The sequence below is a fragment of the Platichthys flesus genome, chromosome 16, assembly GCF_949316205.1.
Source record: "Platichthys flesus chromosome 16, fPlaFle2.1, whole genome shotgun sequence".
NCBI lineage: Eukaryota > Metazoa > Chordata > Actinopteri > Pleuronectiformes > Pleuronectidae > Platichthys > Platichthys flesus.
In genome coordinates, this window is record NC_084960.1 from 16,120,796 (window position 1) to 16,146,846 (window position 26,051).

At 41.4% G+C, this 26,051-nt stretch overlaps 1 protein-coding gene across 1 annotated transcript in view; it reads right to left on the reverse strand.

The window, feature by feature from the left end:
• Positions 1-204: 204 nt before the first annotated feature.
• Positions 205-26,051, reverse strand: part of mybpc2a (myosin binding protein Ca) — a 36,197-nt gene continuing 10,350 nt past the window's right edge. The window contains exons 8-29 of the mRNA XM_062408148.1: positions 23,629-23,685; positions 23,376-23,551; positions 23,000-23,132; positions 20,658-20,782; positions 16,938-17,043; positions 15,302-15,471; positions 13,530-13,695; positions 12,938-13,044; positions 12,815-12,844; positions 11,868-12,007; positions 11,451-11,610; positions 10,455-10,559; positions 10,092-10,280; positions 9,820-9,954; positions 8,508-8,675; positions 8,019-8,107; positions 6,453-6,648; positions 5,221-5,360; positions 3,598-3,757; positions 1,728-1,864; positions 868-1,054; positions 205-596 (exon numbers count right to left, since the gene is read on the reverse strand). Of these exons, the coding sequence (XP_062264132.1) occupies positions 559-596; positions 868-1,054; positions 1,728-1,864; positions 3,598-3,757; positions 5,221-5,360; positions 6,453-6,648; positions 8,019-8,107; positions 8,508-8,675; positions 9,820-9,954; positions 10,092-10,280; positions 10,455-10,559; positions 11,451-11,610; positions 11,868-12,007; positions 12,815-12,844; positions 12,938-13,044; positions 13,530-13,695; positions 15,302-15,471; positions 16,938-17,043; positions 20,658-20,782; positions 23,000-23,132; positions 23,376-23,551; positions 23,629-23,685 (2,914 nt within the window). The 3' untranslated portion in view covers positions 205-558. The remainder of the gene's footprint in view (positions 597-867; positions 1,055-1,727; positions 1,865-3,597; positions 3,758-5,220; positions 5,361-6,452; positions 6,649-8,018; positions 8,108-8,507; positions 8,676-9,819; positions 9,955-10,091; positions 10,281-10,454; positions 10,560-11,450; positions 11,611-11,867; positions 12,008-12,814; positions 12,845-12,937; positions 13,045-13,529; positions 13,696-15,301; positions 15,472-16,937; positions 17,044-20,657; positions 20,783-22,999; positions 23,133-23,375; positions 23,552-23,628; positions 23,686-26,051) is intronic.

Here is a 26,051-nt window from a genome sequence, read left to right on the forward strand (position 1 = left end):
TGAGCCCTCCATTCAACCATCACAGGGCCGACGGGGCCCTGCTCACACATCACCACACCGGACGCCACGGCGAGGAGGCGGAGGTGTTGCAGAAGACCGGTCACACCGCGCTGGTTTCGGCGCAACAGCTGCATCACAATCATAAATTCATCCCGGCCTATAAAAACGTCCCGGACACAAAACAGACAACACGGGGAGCCGTAATGGATGAAAGGCTGTTTTATAAGTGTGCTCAGTGACAGGTCCACTTCACAGATAAGAAGGATCCATCTGTGTGTGGTCACAGCGGGGTAGCGCTACTACTCTATTCCGTGGCATCTCTCAGTCAGGGAGTGACAAGGTGGCAGCTTGCTGTAAGAATCTAGAATTTATGGCATATTACAGAAGTGGCATTCATCATAGCAGTGGTAAAAGGCAAGCGTATTGGGAGGGGGGGGGGACTGGCTTTAAAGCCTCACCAGTGATCTATTCTAATCATATTTATTCATGACTATCCCATTATACATAATCCAGTACTATTCCTGTTCAACTGTATCCTCTGCTGTTTCGTGCTGTCGCTCATTTCTTCGCCTCCTCTGCTTTCTCTTGTACGAATGCTGTGGAAAAAAAAGAGAAATTTGAATCAGCATGAGAGGCCGGGAGATCATCCTGTTTAAAGAAACTCGGAGTCGTCTGTGGCTCCCAAACTTTAACTTTAAGGCAAATACAATAACGTGATTTAGAATTTCAACCGATATTTCACAACAAGAGATCAGTCAAAGGGTTGAGGAGATGGAGATTTGTCACCCCGAGCTTCATTGAAGGCTGTCAGAAAGACTTACTGCTTTGGATCTATGGCATTATGGGAGAAGGAGTTCAGACAAATACCTCGAACCTCCAGCTTGCAGTCCACCTCGTCTTCACCAAGGTCGTTGATGGCCTTGCAGGTGTATCTGCCCCCATCAAACAGGCTTGGCCTGCGGATCTTTAGAGTCAGTACGCCCTGGTTGTTCTGCATCAGGAACTTGGGGTCTTCACCGATGATCATGTTGTTCTTCATCCAAATGATCTTTGGCTGAGGAACAGTGTGTTGGAGGAAGATGTCAAATTGGCGGGATGGATGAGAGGAAAGAGGAGGAGGAGGGAGAGGCAGAACAGAGCGAGGGATGTCGGGGAGGGTGGGAGAGCAGAGAGGGAGGAGGGGAGAGGGAGAGGTGAAATTAGGTCAACATTTCGACTTGACAAATCTTTGCTGATTTGTTAGGAGAGGGGAAAAAAAGGTGTTCAAAGATCTTTTTGCTCCACCTCTTGTTCTATCTTCAGACATAAAAATATACCCCTGGTGCAAAGGCATCAAAATCCTTTCTGACTGTTCTACACTCACAGTTTGACACTCCAAACTTGTACGCTCACTCTGAAAAAACACAAAGTATAAAATATCTGGCACACCCTTGCAGCAGAGCTACGTCAGGAAAGTGTACATAAGCTTGTGGTTCTTGCTCTGTAGTTTAAAATAATTTGTAAGGTAAAGCTGGGGCATTACCGACTGTATATTCAACAGATTTCTAAGCCAAATGAGACACTTCTTTAAAAAACATATTGACATATTATAATATTATATTTTTAAAAATCAAATCTTTATTTTTCCTTAACTAAATTACTTTAATATAGTTAAGTGAAATCCAAATCAACTTTTGAAGCAAACAGCATCCCCGACACACACACACACTGTTTTGCGATGTAAATACCTTGGGGTAGCCGCGGACGGCACAGCTGATGGCGGTGGCGTAACCTGCAACCACACATCTGTCCACCAGGGGCGCTGTGAATTTTGGGGATGCAGTTGTATCCTTCTCTTTGAAGGGTGGAGGTTCATAGTTCAAACCTGGACAGGTGGAGAAGTGATATCTCAAGTAAGGTCGATAGTTACAGGTTAACCTGACCTCAGCATGAAAAGAAAGCGCTCTGAGTGACCATCCCTCTCATCAAACAATCTTTGATATGCTTTGGCTCGGAGTACATTTTTTTGCTCTATTCCTCCACGGTTCAGAACATTTTTCAAGCTGAAATCAGAGCTAAAGTCTGGGTTTTGGGTTGAAGTTCATTATTGAGGAACAACAACTGTGAACGTTGATATCCCGGTGAGTAAGTGATTGTAGCTCATGATGTTAGATATATAAGCATGCTAATTATATTAGGAAAGATGGCACACAGGTATAATTTGAAATGCCACTTGTAGTCTTAACATAACAAAAAGACAGGTTAGGATTATCTCAAAGATTAAACAGATTCATGAATTTTTTTAATGAGCTGCTTCCAGCGGCAAGTTAGATACCACGCTGTGTGTGATACGGTTGAGACCACTTGGCTTGCAGGCTAGCTACATGTTTCACGTGTTGTGGAGGCAAGTTTTATACAGTTTGTGTGTTCATGTGGTGTTGGAATAATAAGAAAAATGAGTTTAGGACTTGGAGAATTTGTGTGAATGCCAAATCAAGCTGGAAAATTCTTGCACTGAAGTTGTAGCGCTCCTGAAGTAATCAAACACAAACTAATCAACATGACTTTACGTTAAACAGTAACTTTTAAACTGTCCATCTCTCTGTCCTTGCTCTTCGTAATTATGTCAATATTGGAAAGATGTCACTTCCATTGAATTTTCGGAAAATCCTTACGAAAAGATTTGGTTCACCCCCCCCCCCCCCCCCCCCCCCGTGCCCCCATGGTCTCTTTGGCATGGGGCTCCAAAGGTCCCTTCAAAATCTCCAGACTGGAAACTAGACGATTTATGACTACAGCCAAAGACGGCAAAAGATTCTTGGGGCACTGAGGACAATATTTGTCTTAATTTTGATGGACATGACTTAAATTAACCTTCACCGAAGTACTTGGCTGGTTTGTGTCCCACCTCTGAAGCCGCCTCTAATCGAGGACTGTGTGAAACATTCTACTGAAAGGCTTAATTAATAACCCAGTGTATTGTCTTGCCTTTAATAGCCATACTACATTCTGTTACACTAGCAAATTGTTTTAATTTGCCGATTACCATTTCAATTATGGAGACAGGGAGCTGACTTTTGTTTCATCCTGAGGTCAGGTGGGCACCGTGATCAACAAGTCCCACAAACGAGATTGGCTGGTTGACTGCCAAGTTTTCTGGGAGAGTAAGCAAATGCAACAACACGACAACAGAGGCAGCATTTGGCTGGTGGCAGGTGTTAATTTCCCAGCCTAGTTGCTCTCATAATCCCCGGCCAGTATTACATTTTATTTAACACTCTGTCAAAGAATATTTCTGTTTAGCATAATCAGTGTGAATTAATTTTCTTGAAATTAGATTCAAGCTATTAATCATGGCCGGCAATTAATCTCAACTTGCTTGGATGTTATTACTCTGTTCTAGACTTAAAAATCTTATTAAAGTTTATATTTTTAGTCATTTTTGAATTTGTGAAATGTTAATCACCATCCCTGATAACTTCCTCATTTCATAATGCTCAGTTTATGTTTTATCTGAATACACTGTGGCCTACAGCTCAGTGTGCATTAGATGCTTCTTGGCATGCATAGCGACGCCATCGTGTCACGCCGCATAGTGCTCTGCAGGGATTTCATTACCTGATTTGGTAATGATGGCGGTGTTCTTGCTCACGCCAGGAGTGTCACTGAGGCCGCAGATGTTTTCGCTGAACACTCGGAAGAAATACTCGTTCCCCATGACCAGGTCAGACACAGTGCAGCTGGGCCTACGGTTGTGCTCATAGACCATGAACCATTCCTGATGTGAGAGAGACAGATAGACAGACAAAAAGAGAGAGAATGGAGAGGCAGAGGTTCAAAGAGGCTTATAGCTGAGGTTGAGATGTGTATAAGCTGAAGAATCTCCTATCCCTGCCATCCATGTTCCTCTAGTCCAGCTTCCTGTCGAAGCATGAAACATAATGGCCGTGACAGTATAGTGAGGCTTTTGCTGCTACGTGACAAAACTATAAGCAGGAGCAGAGATATAACCATCCTGAAAGTCCACTGGACACTTAAAGATGTTGGAAAACAGCAATGATGCAAGTTTCTGCTCATTACAACAACCAGGTTGTTCCTTTTTTATTTAAAATGAAAAAAGACAACTTAAACATTTCAGATTTCTTCAGACTCACAATCATTTCTTAAATCCACTGTCCCTCTTAAACTGTCGTCCTGTCAGTATGCGGCTATCGATATTATCTTTTCAAAAACAACATTTTTGGCAGGATGTTCTGAGCATATAATCAAACTGTTTCCCAATAATTATCTAGACCGTGGCTGCCCGCCATTCTAATTGGTCCCGCCACACTTTAGTTATGAACCAAAACATGTTTTACGCTAACATGAGACATCTCTAATTGTCTCGTGCATGGTGAGTACAGCGCTATTTGCAGCGCTGTTGACCGCGTGCTCGCTTGCGCCATCTTGCTATCGCGTGTGCTTCCATATGCTACCACGTGCTACTTCTATGGTCCATTATGTTTTACCATCCTCGCAGACAGTGAGAGATCATAGTTTCAGCTGCAGTTGTGCAACGCAATTCGGCTCTATCTCTATCTATCTTACACACAAATAAAGGTTAAAATGTATTTTAGGTCGTTTTTATCTCACTGGTGTTTAAGTTTTCATGTTTCTGATAAGTTGATTTTAAGTAGTTATTTGATGCCATAAAACCGCATGATAGCTGAGACTGAATCGCAACTCGAGCCTGTGTGTCACCAAAGCTCCATCCGTTTAACTGTGCAGACTCTGCCTCTCAATGTGCAAGATGGTAGCGTTTGTATGCGGGACATTCTGGCTCCATCTCTGTATTGAGAGAGAGGAAGTGAAGACGGGTCGTCTTTATAGTATATGGTGATCACATGACGGAAACACACGTGTCCAGTTTCAAAGGAGATACATTTGAACACTGATGAGTCTCACACGTTAAACCATGAAAATGTCCCCAAAACACATATTCCACGTATGATTATAACATGTGAAATGATTGTGATAACTAACATCTGACCATATTAGTTATGACTAATAAGCAGAGAGCAGACTAGCATGGTGAAATGGACCTAATGACTTTCTAACTAAATGATGAAGGGGAGTCTGCAAACATAAACCTTAGAACTGTAGGGGTCACACTCATTATCGCAGACCTCCAATATGGCAGCCAGTGAGTTGCCTCACCTGAACCCCACATCTATATTCCCATACACATCTCTTCATGCATACCTTAGTCTTCTTGTCAGCCTTCTGAATGGTGTAGCCGATAATCTCAGAGTTGCCGTCGTCTTTGGGCGGCTTCCACTCCAGCGCAGCGTTGAAACCCCAGACGTCTGAGACATGCACATCAGTGGGAGGCCCAGGCTTGTCTGGTGGGATTGTGAGAAGAGACAACGTTGGGGATAGGAATGGAGAGGATTTTTCATGAAACTAGGAACAAGATGAGTTTATTAGACAATTATGAGCAGAAAAGAAGAGGCTGAAGAGTTAGTTGAGTTAACTGACTCTGTTTCTCTGCCCTGGATAGAAATGTAGGTACGCTATTAGAAGTAGAGAAAGCGGGGTGGTGATGAACAGATCTGGAGCAGGGAAGTCCCATAGAGGGAATGGAATCAATCGCAGGGCAGATTGACAGATTAGCAGAGCAAAAGACAAAGATTCAAGGAAAGTAGGTGATAGCTGTATATATTCATATAAAAACTGTGTTGGCATAGAAGTGACAAAGTACATAGAGCAGAAAAATGCAGTGTGTTTATCATCAGGCCCTCTGTGTGGCCTCCATTATAGACAGTGCAGTACAGAAATACTGTACAACGTAGTCATGTGTTTGTCATTAATCTTGCTCTGAGTGTTCTCTGTGGAGTACAGTACAAAGTGTGTGCAGCGCAACGGTTACTGCCCGTTAATCCTTCATGTAGTATCTCTTGCTGAAACAGTAGGGTGACAGATCAGCTGAGGGGGGCCTGATCCGAGGAGTCGCAGCCTCTCATTAGCTCAACCTTCTCAGCAGAAGAAGAAGTGACAGAGTAGCCCTCAAAATCCGAACCTAATCCCAGTCTAAACGCAAATAATCCCAGCGGAGCCCCCCCTGTCAAATAATCCAACCAGTAACCTGACCCAGGGAGACAGGCCATAAGCTGAGGAATTAGCCGGCGGCCACGATGGCAGTGCTGGAGTCAGGATTATGCTTGAGAGAGAGAGGGGAATCAGCGCTTTGATGACTTGCTTCTTAAAGTCACAGATCCTTAGCAGTATGAAATTAGGAATTATCATCAAATTTGAAAAAACTTGTGACATGTCAGAGATTTAGGCTCAAGCCCTCATCCCGTTCACACAGGTTATTAAGCGTTTACCTTGTTAAGTATGAAACACGCACAGGGTTCTAATCCTAAAGAGAGAACATGCAACACAAGTGTTTCTAGTTGAAGCTGAGAGGTTGTAGCTGCTGCGCCGGGACTGACCTACAATCTGAATGAATATGTCAGCGCTGTCCACCATGTCCTCGATCTGGACAGACAGTGTGTACTTCCCGGAGTGGGTTCTTTCTGCTGTGCGGATGAAGAGGATGGTGTCCACTTCAGTCGTACGAGTTCCCACCGTCTTGTCCTCAAGGAGAACACCTTCTTTGAACCAGGTCACAATAGGGCGAGGCTTACCCTGTGGTTAGAGGGACGGAAAAATCCAAATAAAGGAAGACATTTTCAAAGAAGAAAGCCCTCAAAGAAATGTGCTTATGTTCTGTGATTTTGGACCGTAGCCTTTTTTCAGTTGTTTGTGTTAGGAAATTCATCTCAACTAGGCACACCATCCTTTTTAATTTGTCGAAGCTGCCGTTAGAAAATATATCCCATCAGTGATGAAACAACCAGTGATGAAACGTCCTCAGAATTCTACTGTGGGTGCTCTTTCACTCTCAGGGGAACAACGTGTAGTCACGTCCTCTGTCTCAGAACATTCTTTTCATCTGTTTCTTCCAAAAGCAGACGGGGCTGAGTCTCACTTTTTGTTGTCTGTTTTTATTTATAATAGTTGCTTCCCCTTTGCTACTTTGAGGTTAGCTTCTTTTCCCCATTACAATCATTTGCAAGCTACAGTCAAATGCTGTGATGATTCTTGTGCCCTTTGAGTGCTCGCTCTCTCTGCTGCTAGCAAAGTTTACATATCGGATTTACATTTCAGAAGAAACTAGAATTTCCACCTCGCAGTTGGAAGCCTCTGCCAACCAGTCAAGTTAGAATTCACATCCCTATAGGGGAGACTTTTAGGCATTTAATAAAAGGTATTCCGTTTATTTTAATGATTACTATCGTTTGACTTCTTAAATTATGGTTAAAAAAAGCTCTTTTGGGAGGACTTGATCTTTTGTCACCAACGTCTAAGTAATTCATTGTTTGTGCGAAATTTGAAGAAATTCCCTCAGCATTGTGCTGAGATCTGACAGGCAGATTCCTGAAATGCCTTTATACCAGCAGGTATAAAGATGTCTTATTTCCATCACTAAAAAACGCAGACAAAGTGCCAGCGGATGTCCCAGAATGGGCAACCAAAACTCAAAAAATAGGGTGTTTTAAACATATTTCTTGCATGTCTTCTTAGGCCAGTTGAATTCTTGCGTAAGTCCCTTAGGAGATCATATGAATCCCCTCTGGGATTAACTGTTTTATCAGCAGCTCGGAGGTAATTTGTATGCTTCATGCCCAATGCTTATTTTTTTGTCAATTTTTCAAGTAAGACAGACTAAAAAGTTGATTTCATTTTGAAAACTACAACATCCACACAAGCGTTTCAGCTCCTATCGTCCATAGCGACGAGCAAGTAAGAGCAAGGATTGCTTTGCTTGGACCTCGACCAATGACAAGGTGGAACTGTTACTGACTGGTTAGGATACGTTGTGACCAAAAACACCAAATCGGCAAGCAATTGTGAGTGTTTACGTCATCGTTTCACTTTATTCTGCTATTACAAACCTAGCCTGTATTATTAATCTTAACCGCATTTTTAACTAATTTTGGCCATCCTAAACTAACCTGGAAGGGGATGACCAAGTTGACCTTATCGCCCACAACCCTTATGAGTTTGGTTCTCAGTTGGCGCGGCAGGCGGATCTTTGGAGACTCTGTGTGGTTGACAAAGGAGAAACATTAGAGGATGAGCTGATTAGAAGTTGTGGATGTGTGGGTGGTGTGGAAGAGTGTGGACATTTAAAATGTACAACATGTACAGTTAGTATGTCATGTTTATTAGCAAGTATGTGTGTGCCAGAAGTATAAATTATTGAGGCAAGAAAAATACAGAGCGGAATCATTCCTTCTCAGATGCAGCACAATAATCCTTGACAATATTTACAGTGATTCTTTCTGCAAACAGCACTACACTTTAGCAATGGCGGAAAATAGCAACGGCATATGAGTCTCAGAGTTTCTTAGAGTCAGAAAGATTTTGTACCAAGAGCACTGTGGTCCACTTTAAATCTGTTGATTTTCTGTGATGAAAAATACTTCAAACGCATATCTGACCCAAGATCTCTTTGATGGTGACAGCCTGGGCGAGACGGGCAGGGGGGCTGCGGCCTGCAATGTTGACCGCCACTACTCTGAACAGCATCTTCTCCCCCATTGGGAGATCCTTCACCCTGTACTGGTTCTTTTCCACTGGTGTCTTATTAGCTTGCACCCACTGGTCACCTGAGGGATGAGTGAAAAGGCGAGCAAGGAACAGATCAGAAAAACAGAACCAATCCAAAGATGTCAGGATAAAGTTGAGAAACTCATTGGGTGTATAATTCTCTAATAACATTACATAATAACAATGTTCACTATTTGATTGTTTTCCAAGCCACACCACATTTCCCCTTCTTTCCATGACAATGGTGGCAAATTTACCACTCTAGCTTCTAGTATTTTTGACAGAAGTTGATAAAAGTTGGATTCCAAGGTCTACATAGCTAATTAAGATGACAATAATAATACGAAATCATTGTTGGGCCACCAGGAATAATATAAATAATGCTAAATTAATGTGCTGGTCGTGAATCTTCAAAGTCTTTCCCTTTAATTGTGTAGACTGTTGTATGGTTATTACCTCCTTGATAACCAAAGAGGTCCTGTTTTCACCCTTGTTTAACTGTTGTTGTTGGCAGGATTTCACAAAAACCATTGAACTGATTTCTACAAAACTCGTTGGAAGCATTTGGACATGGGCCAAGAAAGAATTCACTTAAATGTTGTGCATATTCGGACGTAAAGATTTAAATTATAAGAATTTTTTGGTCATTTTCATAATTTCTGCAGCAATAATTTATGAATCGTGATGAAATCAATCAGGTATATTCAGGGGACTGATGAGTTTGTGTTTTGGTTTGGTTGATTGAATTAAAGGAGATGGTTGGGGGACACTGTTGTAGGACACTAGCTAGTGGTGTCCTTCAAAGTAAAACTTGGTCACTATTGTTAGTTGGAAAGTTAGAAGGATTAAGATAATATTTGCAACTTTTAAAGAAAATCTACACACAGTTTGATCCTTTCCTTACACTTTGTTATTGTGTGTTTGGTTTTAAGAATACTAGAAAAAAGAATATATTCACTTTTTAAACTCCAATAGATTAATTAAACAAAATGTAATATTACTAAGCTACTGTATGATGGACAGTTTGCACAAACAACCTTTGCAGTATCACAACATCTTTTTATGACATAAAGGGTACTTACACAGAAAAGCCCCATAAAAGTATGCTGTAAATGAACAACCAACCACCCAATGGATTTAATCTGACCATAACCCTCAATAACAACTCAGTATTAAGTGGTACACATTTTTGCATGTATTTACTTCCTTCCTTGCAGTACTCAATGATGTAACCGTCGATGCCGCCCGCTCCGATTCTGTCTGGAGGAAGCCACTTGAGTGCACAGGTAGTGTCTGTCACATCATCCACCATGAGACGAGTGGGCTCACTGGTGGGGGCTGAGAGAGACAGGAGCTAATTAATACATTAATACCCAGTGTAAATTGGATGGGAGGCAGGTTAAGCTGCCTCCATGAGCATTGTGTGAGAAACCTCTGTTAATTAACCATTCTGCTACTGACAAATGGCAACGCACCGATGGGCATGAAGGGCTTTGAGTTTCCACTGGGCTGCGAGACGCCGATGCTGTTGACTGTAAACACTCTCATCTCATATTGAACACCTTCAATCATCTTCTTAGCTTCGTACGTGTTGGACTCGTAAGGATCAAAGTTGAGCTTGGTCCATCTGGGCGAGCCAACCTTCTTCCTCTCCAACAGGTACCCTGGAGAAAGCAGTATCAATATACGGGGCAGTCATTAAAAAGCGGCTCGGTGTTCTTCATAAGGGAGTTCAAAAACATTGCACAGCGACAAACACTGAGCCTTCTAAACTGCTGTTATCTCCTGGGAGGAAGACATCAGATGTGAACATTAGACGCGGTGTGTTCCAGGGGTACCTTTAATGGGAACTCCGCCATCAAATGCAGGAGGGTCCCATGTGATCGTGCCACAGTCCTCGCCAACTGATAAGCATCTGACATTCTCAGGAGGATTGGGCACATCTGGAGAGGCAGGTTACAGTTGGAAAAGGAAAGATGAAAAAGAGCGAGAAATGGGAGAAGTCGAGGGTATGAGAGAGGATAAGAAGGCAGATCTTTTTAAGCAATGCTGTAACATACAGCAATTTAAAAGCAGCAGATTCACGACTTGGAAAACCTATATTCGTACATTAAATCATATATATACTAAAGCACCATTTTCAACCCGGTGCTTATAGTGTTAAAGGCATTCTTTAGTACTATAGATATTTGGTTTTTCATTCAGTCCATTAGTTAATGCTCATGTCAATTGGATTTGATGTCTGCCTATAATAGTGCCAAATTGTGATATAATTATAACAATCTTATATATATTCACAAGGATGATGAGGAATCATTTAAAAATGAGTTCCTTTTTTTACGAAAACATAATTAATTTAATTAATTTTAATTAAATGAAAGAGACTTGCTATGATTTCAGGATAACTCTTACTGCCCATCTTTCAAAGCAATAAAAGCAGACTATGACATATCATTTCTATTTCTATGTGTAGATTCAGGAATAGTCCCTTTTTGGTATGAGAGTTTTGGGATGTTCTCACCAATTTCCCAGAGAATAATTAATGGATCAAGATGAAAGATGATATTAAGAGACTGATTTCTATGATTGTGTGAAATTTGGAGAGCCTCGATTGAATTTAAAGGAGCTTTGGCCTTGGCAGAGGTATACACTGCTTTGAGTCCTATTGTAGTTTTCTATGATTCTCGCTTATTTATGTCCATATTTTTTGACATAACCATTTCAGTCTCACATCAACATCCTGCAGCTCTAATTGAGCCATGGGAAATAGTATTGGAGCCACAAAAGAAATAAAAATCAAGTGAAAAAGGAAAAAGTGAGAACCAGCCACTGACCCACGACCTTGATGAAGAGTTCAACCTTGTCCTCTCCAAAAGGGTTAGTCACTGTGATGGAGTAGGGGCCCTCGTCGCCTATTACCGCCCCCTCCATTACAAAGGTGCTGGTGGTTTTCTCCGTCTCTACACGGACTCGTCCCTCGTTCGCAGCCACCACCTACCAGACGGATCCGGACAGAGCAAGAGAGAGTCGGACAGGAAAAAGGAAACCGTTGAAGGGAGCTATGACGCCACAGCTGCTACAATGACAGGTGATTTAACCATCCCACTCTAGTTCATGTTTCACTCTTCCTTTGTGCTGTTCAGTGACTAACGGCTGGTTGATGCACAAAGGTAGAAAGTATCTGACGTGTGTTCCAGTGTTTATGAGGTGAATGGTGAGGATCAGCTCCATAGACTCCATAGTTTCCTCACCTGGTCTCCCTTCATCCAGCACACTGTGGGGGCCGGCTCTCCCGTGATCGCGACGTCAAGGCGAAGTTTGTTTCCAGCCACCACGGTGATGAGGTTCTGGTTGCCGATGCCGCTGGTGTCCAGGTGGATCTTGGGAGGCTCTTTCATGAGAAGGCATTCAGGTTAGAAAGATAACAAGTTTGAGATAACACACCGACATGATTTTGCATTTGTTGCGTCACATGGATGACGATCTGTGTTGAAAATCAAAGTGTTAGATCTGAGGATTTTTTTAGATTAGCATCATGTTGAAGTGGGTAATGCTAAACAAGCATGTTAGGGTGTGTGTCCACTAGATTGCATCCCGGGCTGCATTTTTCTGTCCGAACCCATCTGAGCCCAAGAAGAAACAAACCCTACATGACCCAAACCTGAAAGACATTTTTGCTTTTGTGTCCAAACCTAATCAAAGCCCAATGCAGCTTATGTAAGTCGAACTGAGTTTGTGTTACCATGTCCCTGAAACACATCGTTGCTGCTTGTTTCCCCCGATTACACACATTTGCAGTGTCAAAAATATCCCCAGACAATGTGACCGACCTGACCCGAATCAGATTACCTCTTTGAAAAATGTGTCCAAAGCCGGCTTTTGTCAGGTATCTACACTCCATTGTCCACTGGGGTGAAGTGCAACAGATTTCAATACATTACTTATGTATGTCATCTGCACTTTATAGTGTGCAGGGCATGTTAGTGTGTGACATCACTCTACAAGGTGGACTTGTAGCTGCAAGTCAAACGTTGAGTAGTGTTTGTCTGCTTTTTGGATTTGGGAAATTACTTACAGGAGTTACTGCTACAGAGTAAAAGGTTAAAAATAACATCTGTGATATTGGCAATAGGTTTCCTGCTCTCCAGCGCTGTCTACTGTTAATTACACGTCTATACAATAAGACAACAACACTAACCTTCTAGGGGAACATATTCAATCTTGATTTCTGGGGAGAAAAATATAGAAATGTAAACATTGTTAGCTGATATCCAGATAAAGAATCAAATGCTTCTCATTTTGATTGTCGGGTCGCTCTCACCCAGGAAGTTGAGTTTTGCTGAGAGAGAAATAGCGTAGCCATCAGGGACAAAAGTATAATCTCCAGCGTCCGAAGGAATCACGTCATCAATCGTTAGCTTGTGGATCCTGGGTACACGTTGCCAGATGTAAGCAAGGAGACAACTTATTGTGATCCACAATTATGCAAAAGACAGTTGCCCAGGCAACATACCTCATGAGGCAATATTGCAGAGGGAGAAACGTGCAAAATGGCTTTCACCTTGTGTGACCGCTGCTGCCTCCTACCATCGGCAGCTCTGACGGAGGGATTACTGAGAGAAACACCAGGCCCTCGGGAGTGTGTGTGTTGTGTCTGTATGCGTGTCTGTTTGGACCTTAGAGCTTTACAGAATCCCAAAATTGGGTCAAACGACTAAGAAAACCATTTCCTAATAGTTTGCCAAGCCATGTGACAGACACTGCTTACTGTGATATGATTTTGTGAGTCTGTGTGCGTGCATGTCTGTTTGTGTTTGTGTGTCCGTATCTGTGCGTGACAGCCGGGAAAGAGAGCTCAAGGCAAATGCTTTCTGACGTTCATACTTGGACCCCCACAAGTGAAGTTAAATTACCTTCCGATGTGCGATATTTTGATGCGATCACTGGACTGGACTTCAACCCCGTCCTTGAACCATTTCCCCGTCACTTTCTCATCAGACACTTCACACTTGAACACAGCCTGTTCAGCGGCCTTCACTGTCAGGTCACTTATGCTCTGCAGAATCTGCAGCTCCTTATCTGTAGCAAAAACAACAACATAGATAGATAGTGCAGCATTCACACAATGAAATGTAACATTTGACCAGTGTCATGAATGCGTGGCTACAGGTTATCACTACAGTAATGTTATTAATTACGGTACTGAGTTGTACATATTTTTTGAGAATATTTTAACCCAATTTTTGCACTTGTAATCAGTTGGCACACACTTCATTTGGCTGAGCACAAAGACTGGAAACACGGTTGTTTTGTTCTGTCCAGAGTCGACACTAATTCAAATGCTACCACCTACACCAAGGAGGTTGTTTTCAGCTACTGTTTTGTTTGTTTGGTGCGGATCCAGGATTATTCTTTTTTTCACCTTCTAACATCGCGAAAGAGGAAGATTTTTTAACATGTTCATTGATTTCTCAGAGATGTGTGAATCTTGATGGAAATCCAGTTTTTTTTCATGGAGCCAGCCTTTATTGTGCTAAGCAAAGCTAAGGAAGCAGCCGGCTGTAGCATCTTACAAAACTGGTGTCAATCATGTAACTTCTGCTAAGAAAGTAACCGAGCATGTATTCAAATCTCAAAATATTCTTTAAAACATACTTTAAGCTTTGAAAACATTTCTATTCCTCCAGTAGGTTTTCTCCACTCCTGTAGATTTCAGCCACCACATGACACACTGTGGTACGCTACAATAATGTGGTCTCCCTCCATAAACTTGTGGTTCACCCCATGCAGGCGTTCTATTTAGCCATTTAGGTTGGAACACTCTGGTTGAATCCGCCACCTGGTGCACTCCAACCATGACTGCGGAGTCCAGACAGACTATTTCTCACATTCTAATCAATTTAGGAGATTCGTCTGGCTCGCAGGTTTGCAGCAACTGAGACAGCTGAACAGGCGAGAGATGAGACTCCGCCATCAGTTTTCGAGGTGCTAAAGAAAATTAGCATGACGAATAGGGTGATGAACAACTGATACATGGGATTAATGAAGTAATATTAATTTTGACATGCGTAATGACTAATTCATTGCTTTTCATGCTTGTCAAAATGGAAAACATCAAGATGCGCTGATGTGTGAATTTTCTTTAAGGTTCTAATTAAGGAACCATGTCTGAAAAACGTGATAGACCAGCTGATGTCAGGAACTTTCCGCGTCTGTTACTGTTAGATCTAACTTTGGATTTATAAGAGTATTGATTTTCTATGCTTACTGCTCCACGGTGGGTCGGAGGTGCAAATCGTCCCTCCAATCAGCAACAAGCTTTGTCAATAGCATTTACCTACCTTTTCCAGTAGATGTTTATGCCCTTTTGTATTGTTGTTGTTTTGTTTTTTATTGTGTTTTGTGATATGCCGTTATATTTTGCACTTCATGGACACATAGGTCATGTTTAAGGTTTTAAATATACAGAATTATTCAATAGTTTTTCGAAGAAGTCAGGTCAATCAAGACCTTTAGGTTGATGAATATTGATTCTTCAATCTTGGCTTGATGTTATTACCTTCTTGAATCTCAGGTTGATTTTCAGTGTTATGATTTCTAATAGGAAGCACGGCATCAAAACACAGAACTAAATGTGATGAGTAATGTTGACCCCTGGCAGGGACACTACACGAAGACAATTTACCTTCAACATCCATTTCTGCCTTCGACTCGTCACCGTTGGTGAAGGCGTAGTACGTCCCAATATCTTCCTTCGTAGCTTCATTTATGATCAAAATGTGCCTCTTCCCATCTTTCTTAAACCTGTATCTTGAACCTGCAGTTTCTTTGTTCAGCTCAACTCCATCTTTCATCCTGAGGAGAAAACACAGGAAAATATGTTGTGGTGACCCAGACAAACAGAGGTGAGAAAGAGCTGATTGAATGGTCTGCTCTGTGCTACCTGGCTATATAGCCTCCAGGATCACAAGGTTTTAGAACATTTTCAAAAATGGTGCAAAAGGTGACTTTTTGTATTTGGACCTTTTGTTTTTATCTTTGTTTGCATCTTGAGTTAATTATTTTCTGTTTAACTTGGAAACTTCTTTCCTTGTCTGTCTGATTTCCCTGCTCCTGTGATTGTCTACATATTGATGTAGGCTATCGTGTCACACCTGAGTTCAGTTATCCCTGCCTCTCCTCTGTCACTTTGTCTGTTCACACCTGTGGCCTTTCCTTGGTTTTCAGTTTTCTTATACTTCAGTTTCTTTAAACATTGATATTTGTCCTTGTGAGCCGTGTCTGCTTTTTCACTGGATTTCCTTATGCCTCAGTCCTTGTCTGTCTTCTGGACATCAAGTGTTTAAATGATCAGTCCTTTAAATATACAGTGAGTGCTACTGTATTAAATAGTTCCCGGAAAAATTCACTTTTGGAAGAAAGAATATGTTTTTAATATACATTTATGAGCATGTAATAATGTGTGAATGGAAGCATGTCGTACTCAAAGAGCTTTTTAAATGAAGACACTTTTCTAGTCCATCAAACATTTTCCAAACTTGTATATATATCCTAAAACTCACAGACAAGGTTGGAATGTTGTGCTCTTCAATAATTCAGAACATGCAATATAGTTTTTGTCGAAGAGAAACAGCTGCTCCCAATACAAAACACATGTAATCAAAGGTACCATGATGACTTATGAGCCGCTACATCCCTAGTTCTTGTCTAGATCTATTATTACCTATGTCAAGGAGTTTGTTTCACCACTGTCCATTTGTTTGGTTTGCTTATAAGCAAGATTAGTAAATGTTCACATCTGTAAGATGTGTCAACATTCACATTTGTTCTCTGAGCTGGCAAACCTTTGTCTTCATTATGCCTCCAGATGATCTGGAGAGTTTCCCCTACTATAAAGTCTGCATTAAGTCCATAGAATCCGTACAACCTCCCTCCGCATTGTGCAGTGTCTGAAAATGACTTTAGTTTATTCCTTTTATTGAGGAATAGTTCTGAACCTTCAGCAAAAGATTATTAAATGACTGTAGGCTGTGGAGGTGGCTGATTACTTCCCTGGTTATAAAGGCAGTAGAGAGCTGCCACATGAGGAAGAAACACATAAGAGGCTGAAACTAAGCCAGTGTACTGAACTGAGCAGCTACCAGAAAATGCATGTGCCTGACCATTTATGTTTGTTGTACCATTTATGTCAGTACAATATTTAGAAAAGTGTGTGGTTGGTCTCTGGCTGTTGTTGGGAGACCCCCGTGGCATTGTCCCTTGCCACAGTGACTAATGCATTTTGCTGACGTGTAATTAAACCAAGGGGCACAGTAGCTCACCATTTGACGTTGGCTCCTTCCTCGGACACCTCCACCTCAAACTCCACCTTCTCATCCACCACAGTATGGACATCATCCAGATGCTTGGTGATGGTAATTGGAGGCTCTGCGGAGTAACAGAAAGCCTTAAGTCACCTCCCCAAAACAGCAGCAAGGTGTTGAGTCAGTTGTACTAGACTGTATTGTCAAAATCTCCCACTGTCTATTGTTCCTAAATCAGCAGAGCTATGATGACTAAGAACATGAGTAGAGGATAAAATACAAGTCTGGTGCACATGGGAAAAACAGAGCTTGAAGGCATCAGCACTTGTGCAGAGTGAGTAATGCATTTATACACGGCCTGACAAAACAACCACTCCTGTAAATGTATGCTCCTGGGGCTGAGTTGGGATTTAACTATCGACTGTCTATAGTCAAACACAGCAAAATTACTACGATGAGTTGCTAGTGGTAGTGGATATATAGTTTCTGTCCAGTTAACAACTTGAAGAAACACTATTGAACACTATGAAAGTAATACAGTTGTATTTTTGTTTGGTATCTAAAGTTGTTTTCGAGCAATGAAACGGTTACTTTAACATCTACATTGATCATAATCAACTAGAATTAGTCAGAGCATCAGTTTGTTAAAAATACTCATTTTAATTCTGTGGTATTGATTTCAAGCATTCCATCGAGGAAGAGTAGCTACAACTTTAATTGAATTTGATAGTTTTCCCATATGAGCCCTGTTTGCTTTGTTCAAGCACAAAGTCCAGGTGTTCTCTCTCCCCGACTGTAGATGGGTGGTGGATGGCATGTATATTAGCGTTCTCAATGAGCAGAAAACACACACAACATGTGCACGCAGTCTTCTGAGGTTGAATAATGGCACGATACGCCCCTGAAGTCCTTATCAAAGCCACCTACCACACCTGTCTCGTAGAGGTGGAAGATATTTCGAGTCTCCTGGGGTGGTGCGAGTCACATTGTGTAACCACATGGTGTGATGCCTGATGCTCCGCTAGCCTCAGCTATTTGTCATCGTCACCATTCAGTCCCCCTCCGGATGTCTCAATTCTCTCCAACCTCAGCTGGTGCGCCCCGAAGCTCTCGGAGCCACAGTCACAAATTGACAGCGGGCCTCACAAAAGTTTTGTGAAATGAGTTCTACAGTGTAATTCGGGGCTTTTCTGTTTTCGAAAAAAACTATGAGGAATTCATTCCCCTCAGGAATATGTGAAGGAGACACAACGGGAAAAGAAAGCAGTGGAAAGAAAACAGTGGGTACACGGAATTGAAAGTTTACTTTCAGCTCTTATTTGACCTAAATACCTGAAATGTTTTCTAATATGAATGACATCATCATTTTAGGGACGGTTCCTGTTTAAATCCCAGTTTGGATGGGGTCTGTGTAAAGTAAGTCTCTTCTCCCGTATCGGCGAGGGTTTTCTCTGAGTAGCTCCGGCTTCCTTCCAGAGTCTAAAGACATTAGGTTAAATAGAGATTCTAGATTAACTGTAGGTGTGAATGTAAGTGTGAATGGTCGTTTGTCTCTGCAGACACTGGGGACGTGTCCAGGGTGGACCTTGCCTCTCGTTCAATGTCAGGATTGGCTCTAGACCCCCCTGTGACCATCAAAGGATAAGCGTCACTGATAATGGATGGATGGATCGTCAATTTAAAGCAAAACATGTGTTCCAACAACGTATTGCTTTATATTCATGTTGTTAGTTGAAAAAAGTAAATATTTTGAGGATAATTTGCTGTATTTCGAGGCAGCGTATCATTGCTTTGCACAAAGATGGAAAATTAGATAACAGCTAGTCTGGCTAATCCAAAAGTGGCAGGGGTGCCAACAATCCCCAATAAAGGCTAACTTTTGGAGACGTTCCTGCAATTTATTTAGCTAAAGACTAGTTAACTCAGGAACATATTACAAGAATCTGTATCTGACATTTACGACTCATTCCACAAAGCTTTGTGAGGATTCGATGACATGTGGTGAAAGACTAGTCAGCCAAGAATCACTTCACAACACATCAGAGTAAAAGCCCCGGCTTCATGTCCAAGTATTCTTGTCTAAGGGCAATGACTGCTAGTTTTGTCAAGCTGTCATAAGGTGATCCCTCCAATGCCCTCGGTAATGTCAAGATGAATTAGCAATAAAAGGTACTGATGTGGATGTTTGCAAACAGCAACGTGAATGATATCTTCACAGACACAAACACAGATAGATGCCGTAGCTGCATGGGAGTAGTGCCTGTGGTGAAGTGCTTAGCCTCTGATCGTGTAAAAGCAGGATTGGCAGCAGTGAGCACACAGAGTAAAGCATGGGATTAATATAGCAGCAGTAGACCCAATTACATCTATTAAAACCCACTCACAAAAAAATGGACCAACCAGAGACAGATACATCATTAACAATACAGATACGCGGTTAGTTTGTTAACATTCTGTAGACCCTGTTCACTCTAATATGTCCTATATAATATAATGTAATTTGCGTATTCAAATAATTTCACCAAAAGTAAGTGTTTTTATATAGACTGCTCCAAAAAAATGTTGGGAACACTTAATTCATACATTAGATCTTTATGAAGAGGAACGATCGACACACTCTGGCCACGTGGGACTCGGCATTGTCCTGCACCAGTACGAACCCATGATACACTGCGCCAGCATAATGTCTGAAAATTACTCTGAGGTTTTCATCCCGGTACCTTACAGCAGTGATGGTGCCACTGGTTATGACATGGAGGTCTGTGTGATCCTCAAACGATATGCCTCCCAAGACCATCACTGACCCACCGCCAAGCCGGTCATGCTGGATGATGTTAAAGGCAATATGTTCACCATTATATTGCCAGGCTCAAGCTTGTCACATGTGCTTAGTGTGAACCTGCTCTCATCTGTGGAGAGAACAGGCGCCGGTGGCAGTCCTGCTGATTCTGGTGATCTCTGGCCAATGCCAATCAAGCTGCTGGGTCCTGGGCTGTGAACAAGCCTGATCGGGCTGCAGGTACCGCCTCATGCTACCAGTAGTGACGATGACACAAGCTGAACACAAAACTAGAGAAGAATCTGTCAGGAAGTATAAGGATAGAGCAGCTGTCTGTGGCAACCACATGTTAAACCATTCTCTTTTTGGCCGGTGTCTGTCCATTGCGCCTGTTGTCATTTTCCTTTACAGAAAGCAGGTGAAATTTATTCTCAATCCCTTGTTCTTCCTAAATGCACAGATTGATATACCTGATGCTTTGCTTTTGGAGCGGTTGTATATTTTCCAATAAAACTCAAACATTACTCAACGGAATAGGAAGATCGAATATATAATATAAAATGATAAGCTAAAATAAATCAAATATGACAACAGAATATGAATATGTAAATTGAGCAATAATAAAATTGGCCTTTGAAAACATGCAATTCAGTCAAACTCTAATGAAGGAGACAGCATATTAATAGATACAGCACAATGACAGTGATACATGACGACAATCAAAACGTAACAAGACCACTCGCCAAGTGTCCATTAAAAAGGAGTGAGCAGACAACAGAGGGCCGCATGCCACTGTGTGGCATGAAAGCATTGAAAAAGATAGGTGACAAAAACAGACACAAGAAGGGAACAGAGCTGTCAACCTCTCAGCGCTCAAATGACAGCATTTGCTAAACCGAGCAGAAAAAAAACATTTGCTCCTGAAAGGAGGATTCCTCCAAAGACAGTGACTCATATACCTTTGACAAAAACCTCCGTGAAGCACTTCTCCTCCCCAACCACGCACTCGTACATTGCGTCATCCGAAAGGTTGCACTTGTTGATAGTGAGTGTCCGCTTGTTGCCCACGCTCTCAAACACATACCTGGACGCACAGGGAGGATGGAGGAAGATTACATGAGAATGATGAAGACCAAATGAGGGGAGAGTGAGAGAGAGAGAGAGAGAGCGAGAGAGAGAACCGCTTCCAGTAAATCCGAGTCACAATCCGAAACAAAGGGCAAAGTAGACAACAGAGTGACTCATAGTTTTAGACCAAGACAAATAATTCACACATTGACAAAGAGCTTCAGAACTCACGGGCACCGTATGAGGTGCTTTTGCTTTTTGAACACACATAGTGACAAATATCAAAAGACTACAGTAGTGCCTCACTCTCATCACACAGGTAGTGATGGGAACGATTTCCATGGTTACCCTCTTTACAAGCTTTCATATCAGAGAACTCGATTGTATGAAACTTAATGTTAACTGCTTTAAGGCTGAGCTACAGTTGAGTCGTTTTGTGAAAGGAAGATATATTTTCCCCCATGTCTTTTTGTTGGTTTATTTGTCGCCAGGATTATGCAAATTGACTAAACTGATTTAAGCGTTTGAGCAATTTGGTGCAGATTGAGATTGTTCGGCCTTAGTAGAGGTAGACATTTAAGTGCCACTCTAGCTCAGTCCCTGTAAAAGACTGACGTGAGTCGGAGCATCCACGTTTGGGCATGCATGTGCATCTTCTCTTTACTAAACAGACATTTACAAATGTAAAAATGTTGGCACCTACTTTATCGACAATGCAACTTAACTCAACTTCTGAGTTGAAATGATGAATATTTTTTTTATCAATATAAGTAAAATGGGAGAAATTGCATTGGAAAAATAACATTGGAATGGGACATTCCTCAAAAATTGCATCTGTCTAAGGTGAGCTTCAGTGTTAATAGTAAAGCACTAAATCTAAAGTGTATAGTAACGTTTTTTTGGACCATATTCATACTTAGTTTATCGTCTTAAACAAACACATCCCACAGTTGTTAGGGTTAGGGTTAGGATTTGAAATTGAACAAAAAAGACCAGGATTGTATAATCCGGTATCTATGCTCATTTTAGGGTATTGCAATCGTTATACCAGTCTATCTGTCTGTAACCTAGAACATTTTATGTGTTAGAGCTGGATGGTCGCAGTGCAAAGCCTGGAAGCTCCTCCTGTGAGGCTCCATTCAGGGCAAGAAAAGACCCCTCTCCCATAGTAACTGTCTTAATCAAAACAGGAAGAGGCCTGCCTCACTTCATTGAGCAGCATGCAGCTCCTCAAAATGGCAGATGGCGGAGTCATTGAAAAAAATGCCAATTGCGACAGCTGTACTCTCTTCAATAAAACACCAATGGTTGCCTTTGAAGGAGGAGGGGAAAAGAGCAAAGAGGCGGATGACACAGACTCTGGTGAGAGCTCAGCAAGCTAAAGACGCTATAACAGTTAAATCTCCTGTTAGTCATATACCAAAGTCAGAGCTTTAATAAATCATTTACACAGCACTGTTCAGTCAATGTAAAGTTTCATGGCATATTGACAGACTTTATTCTCAAATACAACCTTACTAGTTGTATTATTTGGAATAGCATTAGCTACTAAATCAAATCAATTAAGCTAGCTAGCTAAATTATCTACGTCAAGCATGGTTAGCCATTAGCCTGTGTGTTAGTGTTATCATTTGGCAATTATGTTGGGAAATAATGGATAACTGATACACAGTTAAACAGTTAAGTTTATATAAGGACATTTGTTTTGTTTGTTTTCGAGCCCTAGACTTTTGCAGGATCCCAGCTCAACAGAAAAAAACAAGCAAATGAGTGAGTTAATGGACACAGCTACTTCAGCCATGTCTGAGGAACGGACCAGACTGAAGGATTGTAGTAGATTCTAGAAAGTTGGAGTGGAGGCCCTTTTGAGGAGAGCGCTTAGTTGTATAGATGGATGAACTAGTCATTTCGTAATTTATTTCCGTGTTCACAAAGTCATCACTATTCATGAACAGGAACATTTTAATGTCTTTTATTTCATTGTCTTGATTTTAATACTGCGCATTGAGTGGCCAAAATTTAATTAATTGTGGTTTATATTTATATTAAGGCTATCAGAGAAGTTAAGTTCAGGAGTTCGCTGCATTTGGACAGTTGGCTGTCAGTCTGCAACCATTTACCCAATCACTTAGGCTGCTTGTTAAATAGACATGCCCACATCGTCCACTACACAAACAAATTCCACATACACACAAATGCACATACGCATCCCAGACAGTAGTAATTGGCTCACTTGGCTGACGGCTTGATTTCCTGTCCATTTTTCAGCCACTTGACTGAAGCGTTGGGGTCAGCCACGTCCACACTGATCTGGATCCTCTTGCCCTTGTTCACTGAGTAGGCTGGTTCCAGCTTCCGGATGAAAGCTGACAATAAAGAATCAAGTTAGTGTAGTTCAACCACTGCTTTTATAGCCAAATAATCCCTAAGTGCCGACCCAGCAGCAAGCATATGCAAGCACACATTCCACCTGTCGTCCCAGCTATATAACTTGTCCCCCGAGGCCTTTAAACACTGAGAGCTTCCCTTTCATGTCTGCCGCCTCACTCCTAGTACACAGTCTGCTTTTGCCTCATAACCCCTCTCTTGTCTCTTCCCTCAATCCTCACCGTCACTCTTCTTGGGCTCCACCGCCTTCTTCATTTTCTTCAGCCTGCTCAGCATGCCCCTCAGGTCTGTGATGCCGTACTGAAAGGCAATCTTCTCGTAGTCACAGGGCTTGGCATCCTTTAGGATTTCCCAAACATCCACTTCCTCTTTTGGATCCTGTTCTTTCTTCTCCTTTCTAATGTGAATGAAATCCCATTTAATAAGACGGTTCAGGATAAAAGATGTCTCTCTGAAAAAAGTTAATGACTTTACCTTTTCTTGAGCAAAGCACTGAAGTCAAGATCACCAGCATCCTCATCTGCATTTCCACTGGAGTTAAAATAAGAATGATTTGGGAGATTATCATGGTATTTTTATAGGGAGTAATAAAGCAGCATTGATAATGTACTTCCAGTAACGAGTCCATTTGATTCCAAACACTTATAAAAATTACAATACACAATTATAACACCAGCACGAGCAACATGAGCCGATACAACAGCACACAGTTGTCTTCTCAAGAATCAGTGCCTATTGCTAATGCTTACCCCTTTTTCATCCTGTGTTCAGATAGATGCAAAAAAACGCATGTGTGAGAACATGGAGCACAGCATTTGATGAGGACTACAAGTTACCATCATGCCCTAAATTCAAGCAACACAGACAAGCGACACGTAAGCAACCGACATAACAGAAATGAGCCATAAGAAACATGTTTGAACAGAAACTTAATTATGAGAGATAAAGGACATTTAAAAAAACACATCCTCATGAAAGCGTCTGAATAGGAAAGTAACATTACGTCATGATTAGCATTGTGCATAAAAATCCTCAGACGTGCTGTGGCCCCCTTTTTTTTGGCTGCAGTGACTCTTTATGAGTGGAATGCAATCTGACTCTTTTAAAGATGGCTGAGGTGTTGTTAGCACAGATGTCACCCAAGGTGATGTTACATGTGCATCAGTAAATGGGAAGGATCCCCCATTGATTAATGGGAAAAGATTACAGTTACATGCTGGATAATAAGAGAAGAACTTCACAGACGGGGGAATACTGTCGAGTCCCCCTGCATAAGCCGTTTATTTCCCTCACATGCAACTTTACAACTGATGGGGGGAAATTCATGTCATCAGTCATCCTCTCGTACTCAACAAGGTGACAACTACTATATGTGGCACACACCAATAAAGGTCTACAGGCTCGAGTGATTGTTGTTTTCCACTGTGAACAGGCTTGGCAGCTCCTTTACAGTATAGAATGTATTTCCCCTGCCTGGTTGAGGCTCATTGAACCCCTCGGAGAGCAGGATGAATGCCAATAAATTCAAAGCCATTCGGAGTGATCATGTTTGCTCTATGGTAGAACGGTTCACCCAAGGATAACATCCATCCATGTTATCCTTGCCATGCAGATGGAGGTAAATATTCCCAGAGTGATAATGCTCTCGCTCACATGGTTCACTTCATCAAATGGTTGAGTGTATTGACTGCAGCTTTTGCTGACTCCAGTAGTTGTCTACTCTACACAATGGCTCCCACACGATTACTACTTTGTGTTTCCTTTATTTTGGCATTTATCCGTGCGTAAGACTGTTAATGTTTAAATCCTGCATGTTCTCTGACAAGCCTGCGAGCATACACACAACTCAAACATGCATACTTTTTCTAAAACACAGCTCTAAACACTGTGTGAGAAATGAACAGACGAGTGCCAAAGAATGCTATGTAGTCCACAGAATATTTTCTATTTCCCTTTGAAGCCTTTTCCGCCACAACCAGTCAGAGAAACAACAACATGAAGAGGAGAAAATAGTCCAATATGCCCCAGGCATGAGACGGAGAGCTTGGGCTATTTCAGACATGAGACGTGTACATTAAAGGCTGCATAGGAAAGACCTCAGATAAATAATGAGTGAGTAAGCTTTATGTATAAAGCAGTGGTTCCCAACCTATCTGATCCAGCCCTTCAAGTGAACCATTACAATCACATATCAATACTTTGTTTTTGTTTTTTTCAATCATTTATTCACCATCGATTTAACCTTACGTCTACATTCTTTTTTTGTCTTTAATCATCACTTTTAACTATTTAATCTATCTGTTACTCCTATGTTGCCCCTTTTACCCAACTTATTCTGCTGTTACTTTGAGCTAATTAATCTGAACATATTACCTTAACTACGGGTTATGTCTTTCAACCATGTATGTGTTAAATTTAGATTTTTTGACAGATTATCCTGTACTTCTACATTTCAATAATTTATCCTTTACGTTAGCATTCAATAATTTATACATGATGTTTTGTTTCAATCATTTACTCTCTGTTTTTTGCTAACCTATTCTGCTGTTACTTTTAGCTATCAACCTCAACCCTATTACCTTTAGCTATCTGTTACATGACACACGTTCAAACAAAATATCCAATATATCCATTATCTTTAGATTTCTATAACATTTTAGCTTGATATATTCACCATTAACCCTTTAAGTCTCTTTTAAATATGTATCCATTACTTTTAGCCATGGAAAACTTTTTTCATCCTTTACTTTTTAACAATTCATCTGTTACTTTAATGATATATTTCAACCTTTTTTTAGTACGAGCTTAACATTTAGATTTAGCTTGATTACTTGCTACATTTCTCTAAATTGCAACAGGTTGTATTTCACCTCATTCAATACGAGTATATCTCTTAG